Source organism: Pipistrellus hanaki (assembly GCF_964339955.1).
Source record: "Pipistrellus hanaki genome assembly, chromosome: 10".
NCBI classification, from domain to species: domain Eukaryota; kingdom Metazoa; phylum Chordata; class Mammalia; order Chiroptera; family Vespertilionidae; genus Pipistrellus; species Pipistrellus hanaki.
Genome location: NC_140512.1, coordinates 17553583 through 17571102, shown reverse-complemented (window position 1 = coordinate 17571102; position 17520 = coordinate 17553583). Strand labels below are relative to the sequence as shown.

At 40.2% G+C, this 17520-nt stretch overlaps 1 protein-coding gene across 1 annotated transcript in view; it reads right to left on the bottom strand.

Moving 5' to 3' along the window:
• Positions 1-4419: 4419 nt before the first annotated feature.
• ORC5 (origin recognition complex subunit 5) overlaps positions 4420-17520 on the bottom strand; it is a 63901-nt gene continuing 50800 nt past the window's right edge. The window contains exon 14 of the mRNA XM_084897836.1: positions 4420-4513. Coding sequence (XP_084753962.1) covers positions 4435-4513 — 79 coding nt within the window. The 3' untranslated portion in view covers positions 4420-4434. The remainder of the gene's footprint in view (positions 4514-17520) is intronic.

The following is a 17520-nucleotide window of genomic DNA, read 5'->3' as shown; positions in this document are numbered from 1 at the left end:
ATCCTCCCACAACCATATCAAAGTTACAACTAAAATACAGAACAGCCATCATTCAGAACCACTTGAAATATGGCTGAATAGAAGTCCTACAACTAGAAAATTAAAGAAGAAAGCACAATGAGACTGGTAGGAGGGGTGGAGGTGCAGAACAGGCTGGTTCGACACCCAAGAATGATGTGTCTGTTTTTCAATGGGAGAGATAGCTTGGCTGAGGAGGCCTCCCATAAGGAACAAGGGATCCTAACTCTACCTGGCCCCCAGCCAAGGGTCACAGTGCCAGGAAAAGAAGCCCCATAACTTTTGGCTATAAAAGCAATGGGAATTATGGCTGAATGACTTGTAGGTGCTGCAGACCCAAGCAGTTCCTCTTAAAGGGCCAGACACAAATTTACTCAGACTCACTCCCTCTGAGCTCCAGAGCTGGGTCAGCAGCTTGAAAGGATTAAAAAATGTATAGGGAGAAACTAAATTGTCTAGCATCAGGGCAAAAATGCAGGGGCAGTTTTCTTCCAGACAAAAGCAATGATTTCAAGGTTGGTCCATGATGTAGAACAAGCATGTCAAACTCAAAGGCTAACACAGGCCAAATAAACGAGGCATGCAGCCTGCAGGCCTTGAGATTGACATGCTAGCTGTAGAATGTATCTGCACTCCATTTTTTCCTCATAGTTGAATACTCCATTTAATGAATATACAATATTGTGTCTATCCACTCATCAGTTGATGGATATTTGGATTGATTCTACATTTTGGCTATTATGAATAATATTGCTATAAACATTCATGCACAGATTTGTGTGTGAACATGTTTGCAACGCCCTTTATACCTAGAAGTGTAATTGCATGGACATATTATAACTGTATGTTTAATGTTCTGAAGAACTTCCAAACTGTTTTCCAAAGCAGAAGAACCTTTTTACATTCTCACCAACACAGTATGAAGGTTCCAGTTTTTCCATATCTTCAATAATACTTATGGATTTTCCATGTTTTTATCTTAACACCCCTTCCCCCCCACCAATGCCTATGAAGTAGTATCTTATTCTGGTTTTAATGTGCTCTTACCTAATGACAATAATACAGAGACTCTTTTTTATTTACTCTTTTGGAGAACTGCCCATTCAAATCCTTTGCTCATTATAATATTAATAGTAAGTTATTTGTACTTTATTTTTGAGCTGTAAGTGTTCCTTATCTATTCTGTATATCAAACCCTTATCAGATATATGATATATAAATATTTAATCCTATCCTATGAGTTGTATTTTCATTTTCTTGAAGTAAAAAAGTTTTCAATTTTGACAATGTTCAATCAATCTATTTTTTCTTTCATTATTTATTCTTTTGGTACCATATCTAAGAAACAATTGCCTAATCCAAGGTCACAAATATTTACCTCTATGTTTTCTTCTAAGGATTTCATACTTTTTGCTTTTACATTTTAGCCTAATTTTGTATTAATTTTTGTATATGGCATAAATAAGAGGTTCAATTTCCTTTTTTTTTTTTTTTTTTTTTTTTTGTTTCCATGTACATCCAGTTGTCTCAGTATCATTTGTTGAAAATACTATTTTTCCCCCACTGAATTCTCTGGATACACTTGTCAAAAATCAGATAAACATACATGTATGGGTTTGTTTCTGGACTGTCGATTTTATTCCATTGACCTATATGTCTAAACATATGCTAATTTTTTGCTAATCTTAATTATTGTAGCTTTACTGTAAGTTTTGAAACTGGTAAGTATGTGTCCTCCAACTTTTCTTTTTCAATTGTTTTGGCTATTCTGGGTCCCCTTTATTTCATATCAATATTTACATCAGCTTGTCAATTTCTACAAAAAAGAGATAAGAGTTTTGATAAACATTGTGTTTAATATTGTAAAAAATTTACAAAGAGTGATGTTTAGGTGGTAAGCTTTTCTAAGCAAAGAGGACAATCACTTTTAACTATTTTAATTGTTTGAAAGTACTAAATGTGGGGTATTTATTCCTGTTTTTAAATAGCTTTATTCATTTTGAAGAAACGTGACATTAAGTAGATGCAAAACTGAATTTCAAAGGGTATTCATGAATAAAGATTTGCGCTTCTAAGTAATCTTCAGCACTCTTACCAAGAACCAGTGCTCTTTAATCAGCAACTTTAAAAAAAGATAATTTTGCAAGGAATTTTTTTCCCTTTTGAAGAAATCTGATTGCTAATTATTAAAGAGAGTACTACAAACCTCCAATAACTAAGTGTGGAACAGTTAGAATTTTCAGCAAATGAAAATTCAAAAAGCAATAACTACACTTCAATCTGTTGCTGTAAGCACTTAAATAGTACTTTCTGGAAGTCTGATTGCCTAGGATTTCAGTTAGTGATACTGTCATAGAAAAAGATTTTAAATGCTTCCCACATGAGTTTGCATGCCAAACCCTTGCAGTTGATTTTCATCACTGCTTATTCTTTCCCTCAAGACCCCTCATCACTCACCCACATTTCTTTACCAAGTGCTTCCTCTTTTGGGAAAATTCACATATGGATTTTTAAAAGTATACTAAAATAAAGTTATGATATAATATTACATAAATAATTGATTTTCTGACATCCAGGTCACTACTGCAATTCTATAACAACTCTCTTTGTTACATCTTAAAAAGTGACAGGGACCGGGCTGAGGAGAGAATGGATTAATTCAGGGGAGTGTGCATGTGAATAACAAGGTATGATGCTATTCATCCTCTACTGACTCTAAGTGCAAAATTTCCTAGAAAAAGAATTCTGGTACTTCTAAAGCAAATTTATCTTCAATAGGACTTAAGACTGATTGGACAAATTAAATTTTTCTCTTTTGAAAATACTATATAATATATATATTAGAGGCCTGATGCACGAAATTCACCTGGGGGTTGGGGGGGGGAGGGTGTCCCTCAGCCCAGCCTGCACCCTCTCCAATCTGGGACCCCTCAGGGGATGTCTGACGGTCACTTTAGGCCCAATCCCCCAGGACAGTCGAACATCCCTCTCACAATCCAGGACTGTTGGCTCCCAACAGCTTGTTAGCCTGCCTGCTTGATTGCCCCTAATCGCTTTTGCCTGCCAGCCTGATCACCCCTAACCACTCTCCTGCCAGCCTTATCAACACCTAACTGCTCTCCTGCTGGCCTGATCGCCCCCAACTGCCCTCTCCTGCCAGCCTGGTCACCCCCCCCCAATGACCTCCCCTGCCGGCCTGGTCACACCTAACTGCCCTCCCTTACAGGCCTGGTTGCCCTCAACTGCCCTCCCCTGCAGGCCTGGTTTCCCCCAATTGCCCTTCTCTGCCGGCCTGATCACCCCCAACTGCCCTCTCCTGCCGGCCATCTTGTGACCACATGGAGACAGCCATCTTGTGAGAGGACATGATGGTCAATTTGCATATCGCCTCTTTATTATATTCTGCCAGCTGCAAAATTCTTATAAAATAGCTAATTCATGGAATATATCAGGCAAATATTTTTAATCCTCACCCTAGGATATGTTTTTTTTTTATTATTAATTTTTAGAGAGAGAGCGATAGAGAGAGAGAAACATCCATTGGTTGCTTCCCATACTCACCCCTACTGGGGATTGAACCTGAAAACTAAGTATGTGCCCTGACTAGGAATAGAACCCTAACCTTTTGGTGTACTGGAAGACATTTCAACCAATTGAATCACCCAGCCAGGGCACATGAGGCAAAATTTAATCTTTTTCAAAGTGGCAATTTTCAATCACTCAGTTTGTTTCTAAATCACCCACTTTCCTCCAATGTCAGAAATTCTATGTTCAGAGAAGGAAATTCATTTTAATACAACAATATAGAAAATATAAACAATGAAGTAAATCTAGGAAAAAAACTCAAGCAGCATATTTCAAAAGGAATACACATATTTTTCTTATCTAATATTTGAATTCAAAGATCTTCTAGCTTCCCAAGAATTTTCCTAAATTACCAAAAGAAGAACATATGTAAATTTAACATGACTGGGTTTCAAAGGGTGACATGTGTTAAGTTCAATACTCACTTTCACAGACATAGTCACCCTTACCCGTTTTACTGAAATGTTTAACTTGCCAGTTAGGTGCATTTCTGAGAACGTCCTTATTTAGTCTGGTTTGAAACAACTCAAGCCTGGGTTCTCCCTACTATAAAATCTTGTGGAAAATTATTATAATAAAGGACACTTTCCCAGAGAATTGGGATTTCAATGCTTTCATTTTTTAACTTGCTATTCTTCAAGGATGTACTTCTTTTTTGACACTGACTCACACAAAAAATATACATTGCAACTCAATCCACCCAACTGACTTCACAACTTAGTGATGGTTCCCAACCAGCAGTTTGATAAACACTGTTCAAAGACAGTCTTACCACATGAGAATAATCCAAGAATTGGACCTGATAATCCCAGCTTTGACTCAGCTGCTACCCTACTTCAAGCAACCAAGGCGGCTTATTATATATTCATTCCTGTTTTCTTTCTTCTGTGAGAGTCTCAGATGCCATGTACTGTAGGTAAATACAAACATACAAAGAGATAAGACCAAACAATCTTGTAGCATCAGTCACAGGCTTTTAAAAAAAAACAAAAAACCACCTCATCTTGAACAAAGCGGTCTATAAAATTGGTGATTATGTAATCAGCAATCAAGAGAGGGGCACATATTGAAGGAGAAATAGTCGCACAAAAGCAAAACACACACAGTGTTAACGCTCTGCAATCTGCCTTTCTCTAGACTCATTTTTTATCCTCTGTCCTCCCTAATGTCATTTTTTTTTTTTTTTTTTTTGCTCAGTAAGTAGAATACGGTTGCCTTCTTTGCCCTAATGTCTACTTTCTTTCCCAGAAAGCTGCTTTTCTGTTAGACTTATGGCAGCATTCCATGCAGTCTCTCCCCATCCTTCTCTTGCACTCTCTGAATAATGGAAGCTCTTTTATTCCATCCAGGGCACTAGCTCTCACTTGACTCCTCACCCACTAATAAATCTCTCATTGCTCAAGGATTCCCAGTAAACTCTGGCTCCCCTGTCTCCCCTGCCAGAACATCTTTGTAAGCTTTCATCAAACAAAGGCACATGATTACACAGCCAACCTAGATTAAAAAAAAAAAAAAAACACAAAAGAGAGGTTTGAAAAATTATTTCATTACAGACGTTGTCATCTATTGGGTAGATATTAGTCATTGTATCTTCCCAGCATAAGATAAACATATTATTTTATTTACCCAGGGATTAGGTGAAATTAACTGACCCACAGGAGATTCCCTGCTCCGGCTCTGGCCAGAGGAAAATTCCCTGTCGTGGTTCAGCCTTTCTGTTTCACTGCACATATCACCTTATCAGTGAGGCAGCCTCACTTTTAATCTTCTGTCTCATCAGTTGTGGGTTTTGTTAATTACTTTAACTTTTTCTACAATGAATCATTCTTGCTTGTTACTTAGATGGTGAAACTAAACGTGAATTAAACTTGAAACCTACAGTGGAGTAGCTCTGTTAAAAAACGTTTTGGCATCTGCCGTATCATCTTATTGGAAGTCTTATTTTGTTATTGCATCTAAAAAAAAAATGATCTAAGTAATATTTAATACCATGTGGCAAAGCTCAATAAAAAAATAACTTGATTCTTTTTACTTTATTACTTTTGCTCTGATTTTAACTAATAGATATCCATATATAATATTTCTAGTATTATATAGTTATAAAAATAAAAGTGAATGTCAACCATCGTTCCACCACCTAGAAATAATCACTGACAATGTGGTTATTTAGTACATATCCATGGAGGCTTTTCTCATATACATGTCACACACACACACACTAATATAATATTTTAAAACATCTCAAAAGCAGCTGCCTTTGGGTGGTTGGAATAGGGATAATTTTTGTCCTCCTTTCATCTTTCTCTCCTTTCCACACTTTTTATAATGTCCATGTATTGGTTACAAGTTGCAAAAAACAAAACAAAAAAGACTGAGGGGCCATGGTGATGAGAGAGGTCGTGGGACCCACAGAGGTAGCGCCTGGGGTAGGCAGGGTGAGTGGGATGGGGAGGGAGTGCTGGTGGGACTGGAGAAACATCTGCAAAGGAAGGACGATTCAACTGGTCATACTAAGTCTCCATTCCCACTGCTGTTTCCTCAGAACTTGCCCACTTGGGCACCTTCGCTGTCACTTTCACATGTTTATATTTTCCAGGACATTGCTAATAAGAGTTGATGAAAAGAAAATTACCTAGATCTTTTGTCAATGTCAAGAAGTGAGGAATAATTTATAAGTATTTCCTTAGCTTCTGCTGGTTGGGTCATTATGAAAAATCCTGCTCCTAGATAGGATGTAGCTGGCAGGAGAGATGTGATTATTATCTGTGTCCTCCATCAGGCTCAGGGAGGAGGAAGTGCACACATCTCAGCAGGGCCAGCACTGACTCCCCACAGGCCACTATTTCAATTCAACGCTGCTAAATTACACTTCCTCGCCAATCCCAGGAAACTCCCCTCTTTCCCTAATGAAGCATTTATCACCCTCTCCACAGTGAATCTACAGCCTGTTCCCTCTCCTGCACCTTCATATCTCAGCCCATCCATCTCCTCCCTTTGTTTTACTTTAGGAGGGAGGCTTGTTATATATTGCTTGTATAATGCTTTAATCATGGATTATGAGTTGCTTTACAGCTCCCTGAATGCCTTGGCAAGGTCTCTATATAAGTAAAATTATTATTATTAAAGTCAATTAATCAGAGACACAATTCACTTTTCAACATCTGACATCCTGAAGGCTTACTGATATACAAAAGCCTTTTGGTTTCCTTCCAGTATAACAACATTTTGGGGAATTAAAAATATAGGATATGGCACTATAGAGGTCCTTAATTAAATTGTAATTTGTACATACATGTGGATGCATTTCTTTTTGTTGACCTGTTAAGGATCAATGATTGATTAGCGGCGAAATAAGATACGGTACTGAGTAATTATGTTTAGGAAGTGCTGGTGAGACTTGTCATATAATTTGCAAGCTATTTTAATTTATACTCAGCCAAAGAAAGAAAGGGAGAAGCAGCCCCTTGTATAATTGGAATCTTGCATCCACCTAAATCTCTTTCGAGAGGTTTACTGACTGGAGTAGTTAATTATTTGATTTTTCTTTTTAGTAAACTTTTTATTGCAGTATACACAAATACATACAGAAAAGTGTGCAAATCATAAGTGTACAGCTCAATGATTTTCACAATGGGAACAGAAAACGTACCATTCAGATTAAGCAACAGAACATCACCACTCCTCAGAGGCCACTCACACCACTTCCCATTACTACCCTTACTCAAAACCCAAGAGATCGCGGTTTGATTCCCAGTCAGGGCACATGCCCAGGTTGCCAGCTCCATCCCCAGTGTGGGATGTGCAGGAGATAGCCGGTCAATGATTCTTTCACATTATTGATCTTTCTATCTCTCATTCCCTCTCCCTTCCTCTCTGAAATTAATACAAGCATACTTAAAAAAAAAAAAAAAAGTCATCCTGACTCCCTACCCCAGATTAGTTTTTCTATTTTGGAATTTTCTATATATGCAGTCACACAGGTTGTATTTTTGTTGTTGTTTTTCCTCACTTGGGGATATTTTTCCCATTGATTTTTAGAGAGAGTGGGAGGGAGGGAGAGAGACAGAGAGAGAGAGAAATATCAATGTGAGAGAGACACATCAATTGGTTGCCTCCCACACGTGCCTGACCAGGGCGAGATATTGGGCCTAGAACCAAGGTAAGTGCCCTTGACCAGAATCAAACCCAGGACCCTTCAAGTCCAAAGGCCAACACTCTATCCACAAGGCCAAACAAGCTAGTGCACACTGGCTGTATTCTTGTATCTATTAAAGATTTGGATTCAATGGTACTTAGGTTTTTAATTTATTTATTAAATACCTGCCATGAGGTATTTATATGAAGGGCTTATTAGAGACAGTACCCGCCCATGATAGTCTTTCACTGGGGGGTGAGGGCACATATGTGCCCATAGATGGGGGCAGGTGCTTGTTAGTGGTTCTGTGAAGGAAGACAGTGTAAGTCTCAAGGCAAATTGGGCTCTGTCCCACTCGGGCTCAATAGACTTCTTAGGTATTTGATATCTATTGTACATTTTTAAATTCTCTAAGGAGTTGAAAAAAAAACCACAGGAAGGCATATTACTGCTGTTTGGACATATTATTTTAGAGAGACTTTCTGGGTTGTTTCTGGGGCCCTTCCCTTTCAACTCATTCTATTCTCCTCCTTTTTAAACTTTATCTACCGCTGTGTGCCTCTACCTCCCCTCCCTCTGAATTCTTTTCTCCTTCTCCCCTCTTGGTCTCCCTCCCATCAGAATCTGTAGGTTCTTGCCCCATATCTGCTCTAGATCCTTCTCTCCTGAATGACCCTTGCTTCCAAGGTGAGAAGAAACAAAAGCTTGAAGCTTCTGTGCTCTTGATGCCCACCTGCTCTGCCCACTCACCTTCCCCTGTACCTTCCTTATGGTTAGTGGACTCACAGCACCTCCGGGAGCCGAGCCGATGGCTGATGGCCAAGCAGGTGGAAGGAAAGATAAAAGGGAGGATAGATGTGGCTGGAGGATGAACAGAAGAGACTGGCAAATCCATTTCAATCAAAAATCTATTTCCTTTCCCAACTTAAGTCCTATGGTCAACTGAATTGGGTTTAGCTGATGTAATATGTATTGTGCTCCTTGTTCCATCGCTAAGCACTATTCAGTTCCAGGTGTTGAGGCGTGGATAGAGTTTTGTTTTGCGTTCCATAAATCCATCCTTCCCTCTGAAAATCCCAAGGACTTTTTGTGGTGATTGCTGGTCCATAGAGGGGAGGCTGCTCTTGTGTCTCCTGCCAGAGGGAAGCTCAATGCTTGGTGTCAGTAAGAGACCATTTAAAATACCAGCAAGGGACCAGACCTCCTACTTCATCATCATGAAAGAATCCCCAGCCTGTGTTTTTTTCCATCTGATTGTGACAGGGTGGTTTTTGTATCTTCCCCACTGGCTGCCTAAATTGGAGACTTGGCTGAAAATGAACTGGCTTACGTTCAATCCAGTCAAAATGAATGCCCAGGACTGGTCAACTATAGATGCTGGGAGAGACAGCCTCATACGGTTTCCCTCCAGCTGCAGTTTCAGAGGACAGAAGGTAACTATTGTGCGGCAGAGCATGGAGATGGCAAACATCAAAGGGCTTTGGATCAAACCATCTGAGTTTAAATCCTGGCTGCATCAAGTAGCTGGTGACCCTAGACAAGCTGCCTAACCTCCAAGGCTGCTCACCAGCCTTTCCTTGGGATGGTAGAACAGGCCTCGCAGGTGCTTAGCTGGGATCGGTGCGATAATGTGCATGGAAGACCTGGTGCCTGGCCTGGCACAGCTTCTGCAGTGACTGTGTCTTTATCTCTTCTGGCTGGGATTCTGTTTTTTAACCCAGGGGATGCTCTGGGACTACATGCAGAAGCCTGCTGCTGTCAGGTCCTATGAAAAAAGGCAGGTTTTGGAAGAGGCCAGATTTCAGGTCCCATCACCTCAACAGATAGCGTCTAAGAATCTTTCCGTCTTACTGAGCTGTCACCAGAACCCAGACCTTGAATGATAGAGAAGTACAGCTGAAGAAGCATCCCCTTATGCTTTTTTGAGCTGGAAATTTCAATAAAAATCAGAAATAATAACTTAGCCAATACAGCAGCTTAAACTGCTTACACTCCCACAGGGAAGTAAAACCCACTGAAGAAGAATAAATATCACATAGATACTGGTCAACCTAGGTCACAGTTCGATTCCTGGTCAGAGCACATTCCCAGGTTGTGGGCTCTATCCCCAGTGTGGGGCATGCAGGAGGCAGCTGATCAGTGATTCTCTTTCATCACTGATATTTTCATCTCTCTCCCCCTCTCTGAAATCAATAAAAATATATTTTTTAAGTATCACATAGATACTGCTGTAGATATTTAATAGATGGTAAGTAATAATAGAGTGCTTGGGTTTTTTGATGATTATTGTCTCAAAAGATGTATGGGAGAGTTACATGCATGTATCTTGTGCATAAATAAAATATCTTTTTTGTTATAAAACACTTATTTAGAGCCTGTACCTAGAATCATGTCTTATGTTGTTAGATATGGGAAAAGACAACCTCTTCCCAAAAGGGGCCACAATCCAGGTTCAAATTCAGGGATATTTCTCTGAGGAAGTGCAGCTCTGAGGGTGCAATGGTAGGAAAAAAGAATTGAGACTAAAACAATTGATTTCTCTTTTTCTCTTATACACTACATCCCTTAGGTCAGGAAATTTTGTTAAATCTATCACAAAAATATAACTAGAATCTACCACTTCTCACCATCTCTCCTCTAACATCTGAGACCAAACCATCATCATCATCTCTCACTTGGAATAACCTCCCAACTGGTGTCCTATCATATGATTCTAAACATAGCAGAGTGGGTGGCCCTCTGCCACTTCATGCGCAGGCTCTGTGCTCTATGGTTTTCTGCTTCATTCAGAGAAAAAGACAAGGTCTTCACAGTGGCCCTAATAGGCCTGGGGTCCCATTCCCTCTCTGACCTCATCTCCTATCACCTTCCTTTGACCTCTCTGCTCTACTACTCCTTGCCACTCCTTCATCCATCATTCCAGCTACCATCCCCCAAAGTCTTTGCACAGGCTCATCCCTCACTCTGGACCATTCTTCCCTATAAAGCCATGTGACTAACCCTTCATGATCTTTAATTTTTATTCAAATGTCACCTTCTCTATGAGGCTTACCCTTATCACAGGTTATTTTAATCATAACTCTCTCTCTCTCTCACACACACACACACACACCACCACAACCACCACCATCATAACCAACAACAATTCTAGCACTCTGGTACACTTAACCTGCATTTCTAGCATTTACTTACTGCTCTATATTTATATAATTTGCTCATTTATTACTGTTTATTCTTCATTTCCCTCCACCAGAATGTAAATTCCACTTTTGCTATTCACTAGTATATTTTAAGTACCTGTAACACTTAAGAATGCATATCTATTGAATGGATGAATTAATCACATAATCAGCGTAGAAAGATACTTTAGACATAATCTGGCCTCTCCCACCTGATACCTCAGACTTCTCAGGACATATCTAATACACACACTGAGGACAGTCTGTACTTCTATGCTCAAAATTCAGTGCTGCTAAGACTGCACTCCTGAGCAATGGATTTATTCACAGTTCAACCTGATGTCAACCAGTGCTTCTAAAATTATCTGCAGTGCGGAACCTTTAAAAAAAATTCTAATCTGCGATGGACCATTACTTTTATACATTACAATAAAAATTAAATACTAGAAATGAAATTTTTAAATAGACATAAACATAGTAATAATAAATTGATAGCATATACTACAGTATTACAGGGATCAATGGGGACACAATTACTCTGTCAAATTGCTATAAAAATTTCCAACACGACTCTGAATTTCTATCCTCATGTCATGGTGTGGATGTAACAACAGCTGATGAGACGCACTTTGAGGAGCACCAGTCTAGACCATGCTACAGAACTCACTCCTCTCTCCTGCCCCTCCCAAGCTTTCAGCATGCTCCCCCTCTCAAGCCCACAGGCGCACTAGACTAGCCAATGTGTTTTGCTACTTCTGACCACAATGTCTTTCTGGAGAAGGCTTCTAGAGGCCTGCTATAAAATCCCTGAAGATTCTAGTTTAACGGAATGGAGTGAAATAACCTTGGAATGTGGGAAAAAAACCTTACCTTTCTAAAGTCATTTACTCTTCTACTGGGGAGTGGCAAGGTCACTTTTAAAAGATTATCTTACATTTTATTATGCTGTTAATAAAAAGATTTCTTAAAATGCAATGTACCTAATACAGTTTGTGTATATGATACCTGGGATCATTTAAAAATAAATTAAAATTTTTATCTATATGTATAAATATAGTGAACAATATTATTTCCCTTATTACACAGTAGTGAATAGTCTATTGTCTGGAAATAATATGAATTGTATCCATAAAAAAGATGTGACCATTAAAAAACTGCTGAATATGCCAAAACCGGTTTGGCTCAATGAATAGAGCGTCGGCCTGCGGACTGAGGGGTCCCAGGTTCGACTCTGGTCAAGGGCATGTACCTTGGTTGCGGGCACATCCCCAGTGGGGGGTGTGCAAGAGGCAGCTGATCAGTGATTCTCATCGATGTTTCTAACTCTCTATCCCTCTCTCTTCCTCTCTGTAAAAAATCAATAAAAATATATTTTTTAAAAAAAAAACAACTGCTGTTTTAGAAGTTGAAATATAATTTTGAAAATAAAAAAGGCAGGAACTCATATTTCTCTAGACATTTTAAAAATAAGATACATGCAACAGAGTTCATATTTTAGTGTACTGTGCTTTCTCCTCTTAAGAGTACCCTGATTGAGCTTTTGTAGTTACCAGGCATTTGTTTTCAGTGTATGTGAGGATTTCTCTATGGAGATATGTTCATAACATGAAGGCATCCAATATAGAAAATGACATGCAATGCCTTTATTGTTCCAGTTTAAATAATGCCGTGACAGCCACTTGGCAGACTGCAGTGGAGAGGAGGCCTCTGCAGGGAGCTGCAGGTTATAACCAGTAAGGGAAGTGTCAAACTGTTCCTGGATCCAGCGTATCAAAACCTGCTCTTAACTGTGCAGCATCACTGGAAGTAAATTCCAAGGAGAACAAGCAACCTGAAAAATTGCGTTGTTTAGTTGAACAAAGAAGGAAGTTGATAATGGAGAAGTTGTAATTTTTGATGCATTTCTAACTTCTAGAAAATAGATTCCCACCTTTAAAAAGATCCTAATCCCTATCCAAATCTTTTTAATTTTGCTGAATTTGAAAAATTAAAACCTGGGCAAAGTTGGACTTGGAGCACTGCACCATCACTTCCTCAAGGCTTACCCCAGTAATAAAGAACGGGGCCTCCCTGGAACCCCTTGTCTGGCTAGAGCTCTCTGTGAGCCCTTCTCACTCCAGGATACCCCAGCGCTTCCTACCCACTGTGGCCTAGAGTTGGGAGGGAAAGGAGGACTATTCCCCAGAAGACAGAATAGCTGGATGCAGATGTGCATCTCACCTAAAGCAGAACTACCTGAGGGATTAAGTGTTCCAGGAAGTTAAAGTTTAGAAGACAAAGCTGTAGCATAGAAAGGACTAAGAATGGGAGGAGAAATAATAGTGAAAATAAGAGAATTAAAAAGGTCAACAGAGGAGGCAGCTTAACACAAGAGAACAGCTCACTCGGGGCAGAGTGACACAAGCTGTTAAGAAATAGTACAGTGAGGTCAAAACCAGGGGACTAGGTCATCTCACTGCAGGAGCCTTGAGCCAAGTGCTGTGATCCCAGTTATGCGAGGCTCCTCTGCCAGCCAGGGGCTTCCCCCACTCTTCCTAAAGGAAGTGTTCCTGGCCTCCAGGCTTGTTCCTCTGGTTCTTCTCTATAACATCTGGCCAGTTCAGTGCCCAGGCCACATGCCACTCTCTCCCCTACATGCTCTCCCCACATAATGAACTGTCTCTGTCTTGTCCAGCTGGGCGAACTGCTTTCCCACTCCTCCACCCTTTGTGTGTCTATCACAGCACTTACACCAACCTGACCCCCAAGTGAATGTAACTTGTCTCCTGAGCCCCTCAGCACTTTCCTAGGTCATGACACAGCATGGTGTGTGCGTCCTGGTTCCTTACCATATGAAACTCTGTAAAGGCAAGAATGAGGTCCCATTCATTTGTGTATGCCCTGCACAGTGCCTGGCTGAAGAAATGGGTGCTTGATGATTACCTGTATATGGTAATAATGGCCAATGGACATATAAAAAGATGCTCAATGTCACTAATCATTAGAGAAATGCAAACTAAAACCACAATATCACCTCACACCTGTGAGAATGGCTACCACCAATAAATCAACAAACAAGTGCTGGCAAACATGTGGAGAAAAGGGAATCCTAATGCAATGCCAGTGGGGATGCAGATTGGTGCAGCCACTGTGGAAAGCAGTGGAGTTACCTCAGTTCTGGGAATACATCTAAAGAAACCAAAACAGATTTGAAAGAATTTATGTACCCCTGTATTAATTACAGTGTTATTTAAAACTAGAGGCCTGGTGCACGCAATTTGTGTACAGAGCGAGTTTGTCCCTCAGCCCAGCCTGCACATACTGGGATCGGGCCTAAACAGGCAGTTGGACATTCCTCTCACAATCCAGGACTGCTGGCTCCCAAATGCTCGCCTGCCTGCCAGACTGCCCCTAATCACTTTTGCCTGCCAGCCTGATCACCCCCTAACCACTCCACTACTAGGCTGATCGAAGCCTAACTGCTCCCCTGCCAGCCCAATTGCCCTAACTGCCCTCCCCTGCAGGTCTGGTTCCTCTCAACTGCCCTCACCTGCAGGCATGGTCCCCCCACCTCCACCCCAAACAGCCCTCTATAGTAGGTGTGGGTCACCATCCCCAATGCCCTCCCTTGCAGGCCTGGTCACCCCCAATTGCCCTCCTCTGCTGGCCCGGCCGCCCCTAACTGCCCTCCCCTGCAGGCCTGATTGCCACTAACTGCCCTCCCTTGCAGGCCTGGTCCCTCCCAACCGCTCTGCCATGCTGGCCATCTTGTGTCCACATGGGGGTGGCCATCTTGTGTGTTGGAGTGGTGGTCAATTTGCATATTACCTCTTTATTAGATAGGATAGCCAAGATTTGAAAGCAGCCCAAATGCCCATCTGTAGATGAGTAGATAAAAAAGTTGTGCTATATTTACACAATAGAATACTGCTCAGCTGCAAAAAGGAAATCTTATCCTTTGCGACAGAATGGATGGAATTGGATATCAAAATGCTAAGGTGAAATAAGCCAGTCAGAGAAGGACAAGAACCATATGATTTAACTCATAGGTGGAATCTAATGAACAAAATAAAGTAACAAAACAGAAACAGACTCATAGATAGAAAACAGAATGACAGCTTTCAGAGGGGAAGGGGAAATAGGGCTGGGTGAAAAAGGTGAAGGGACTGAGCAAAAAGCAAACATACCAATAAAAAACAAAAAAAAACAAAAAAACACCTCATAGACACAGACAACACTATGGTGATGGCCAGAGAGAAAGGGAGATGGAGGGTGGTAGAAGAGGATAAAAAGGGGATAAATGGTGATGGAAAGATTTGATTTGGGGTGGTGAACACACAACACAATATACAGATAGTGTATTATAGAGTTATATACTTAAAACCTATATAATTTTATTAACCACTGTCATCCCAATTAATTCACATAAAATTGTAATTTACTAAAAAACAAATAAAAAAAAAGAACCAAGGTTTTTCAATTCTTGCAAGGCCACTCATGGCCTGGCCCCCATTACCTCTCTGATCCTATCTCCTACCACAGTTGCTTTTGCTCCCTGTGCTCCAATGACATTGACCTTCTTATAGCCACAGCTCCTGAGCTTCAGAAGGAAGGAAGCAAAGATACTTGGTGGGGTAGAAGGACAACCAGCGGTCACTACCACACCAATTCAAACTTTGAAATGACATGAAATATATCCCATCTATTTCACATGAAAGTATTATTTTCAGCCTATATATCCTGTGTGGTAATTTAAATCATGTTTGCAAATTTTTATTTTTTTTTAAATATAGAACACTTCATGAATTTGCATGTCATCCTTGCGCAGGGGCCATGCTAATCTTCTCTGAATCGTTCCAATTTTAGTATATGTGCTGCCGAAGCGAGCACATGTTTGCAAATGTTTTACACTCCTATAAAGAGGTGGATCTAATTCCCTTCCCTTTCAATATAACTAGGCCACAATCACTGCCTTCAACACAATGCAGCAAAAGTGATGCTATGTAACTTCTGGTGCTACATTAGACATGAGCATGCAGCATGTGCTGGTTTCTCTTAGGATGCTGGCCTTCTGAATCTAGTCATCATTCCAAGAGGAAGTGGAGAGAGCACATGGAGACCACACATTGGTGTTCCAGGTGAGAGGCACCAGTCAGCATCAGTTTCCAGACAAGAACCAGCCGTCACGTGATTCCAATTCCATTGTCAAGTTGCTTTTTGGAGCCATGCCCTGCCCAAACTGCAGTTTCATGATCAAAATATAAATGATTGTTGTTTTTATGCCATTAAGAGTTTGGTGGTTTGTTATTCAGCAGTAGATAAATGGAACATTCTGTTTCCGTGCTATCTTGATTCCAATTCCTGTAAATTAGCATCTATTTCACTGTCCTCCTCATTCTATACTTCAATTTTTTTTTTACTATCCTTCCTCACTTTAGAGTTTCTTTTGTTCTTTCTCCTGTTTTATTACCATGATAAGCATTTCTTTAAAAGATACATATTGGCCACACATAGTTGAGAATTAGTTTTTAATGTTTTTCATTATGTTAATACAGTTTCACATTTAAAGTACTTGTATATAAATGAATTTTTTAAAAACTTTATTCACTCTAAATATTTTTGGTGAAACTTCAATATTAATTCTCCTACCAATCCTATTTCAGAGGCTGCTATGATTGCCACTGGACCCCACCTGACCTGTCTTTTCTTTCTACCGTGTTTCCCCAAAAATAAGACATCCTCCTAAAATAAGACCTAGTGCATGGAAAGATAAGACATCCCCTGAAAATAAGACCTAGCGCAACTTTGGGAGAAAAAATTAATATAAGACACTTATTTTCGGGGAAACAGGGTAGGTATAAAAGACAATTACATTTGTCTTTAAATTATAAGAACAATATAGTAACTAGAAGTAAATATGCCAAAATTTGCACAAACACGTAATCAACATTTTTCAGTTAAAGAAAGACTGATATTAAAAACAGCTGGAGTTATATTTTAGCATACTTTCTCATTGATGTTTATGGGGTTAGTGCACCTCAGTTCCTCTGAGGCTCTCTTCATTGCCAAGTGAATGAGTCCCATTAAGTCAGTTGAGAACCGCAACCCTGCTAGCAGTTCTCAACCTGTGGGTCCTGACCCACAGGTTGAGAACTGCTGCTGTAGAGCCTAAGACCATCGGAAAACACAAATATTTACTTTCCGATTCATTAACAGTAGCAAAATTTCAGTTATGAAGTAGCAACGAAAATAGTTTTATGGTTGGGAGTCACCACAACATGAGGAATTATATTAAAGGGTTGAGGCATTAGAAAGGTTGAGAACCACTGAATTAAGTGAATCAAAAGAGAGTTAAGAAATTCCAGAAACAGCCGAGGCGGGTTTGGCTCAATGGATAGAGCGTCGGCCTGTGGACTGAAGGGTCCTGGGTTCGATTCCGGTCAGGGGCATGTGCCTTGGTTGTGGGCACATCCCCAGTGGGGGGGGGTGCAGGAGGCAGCTGATCGATGATTCTCTCTCATCGATGTTTCTAGCTCTCTATCCCTCTCTCTAAAAAAAAAAACACAAAACAAAACAAAAAAAGAAAGAAATTCCAGAAACACCTGAGTCAGAGTAACACCTGCA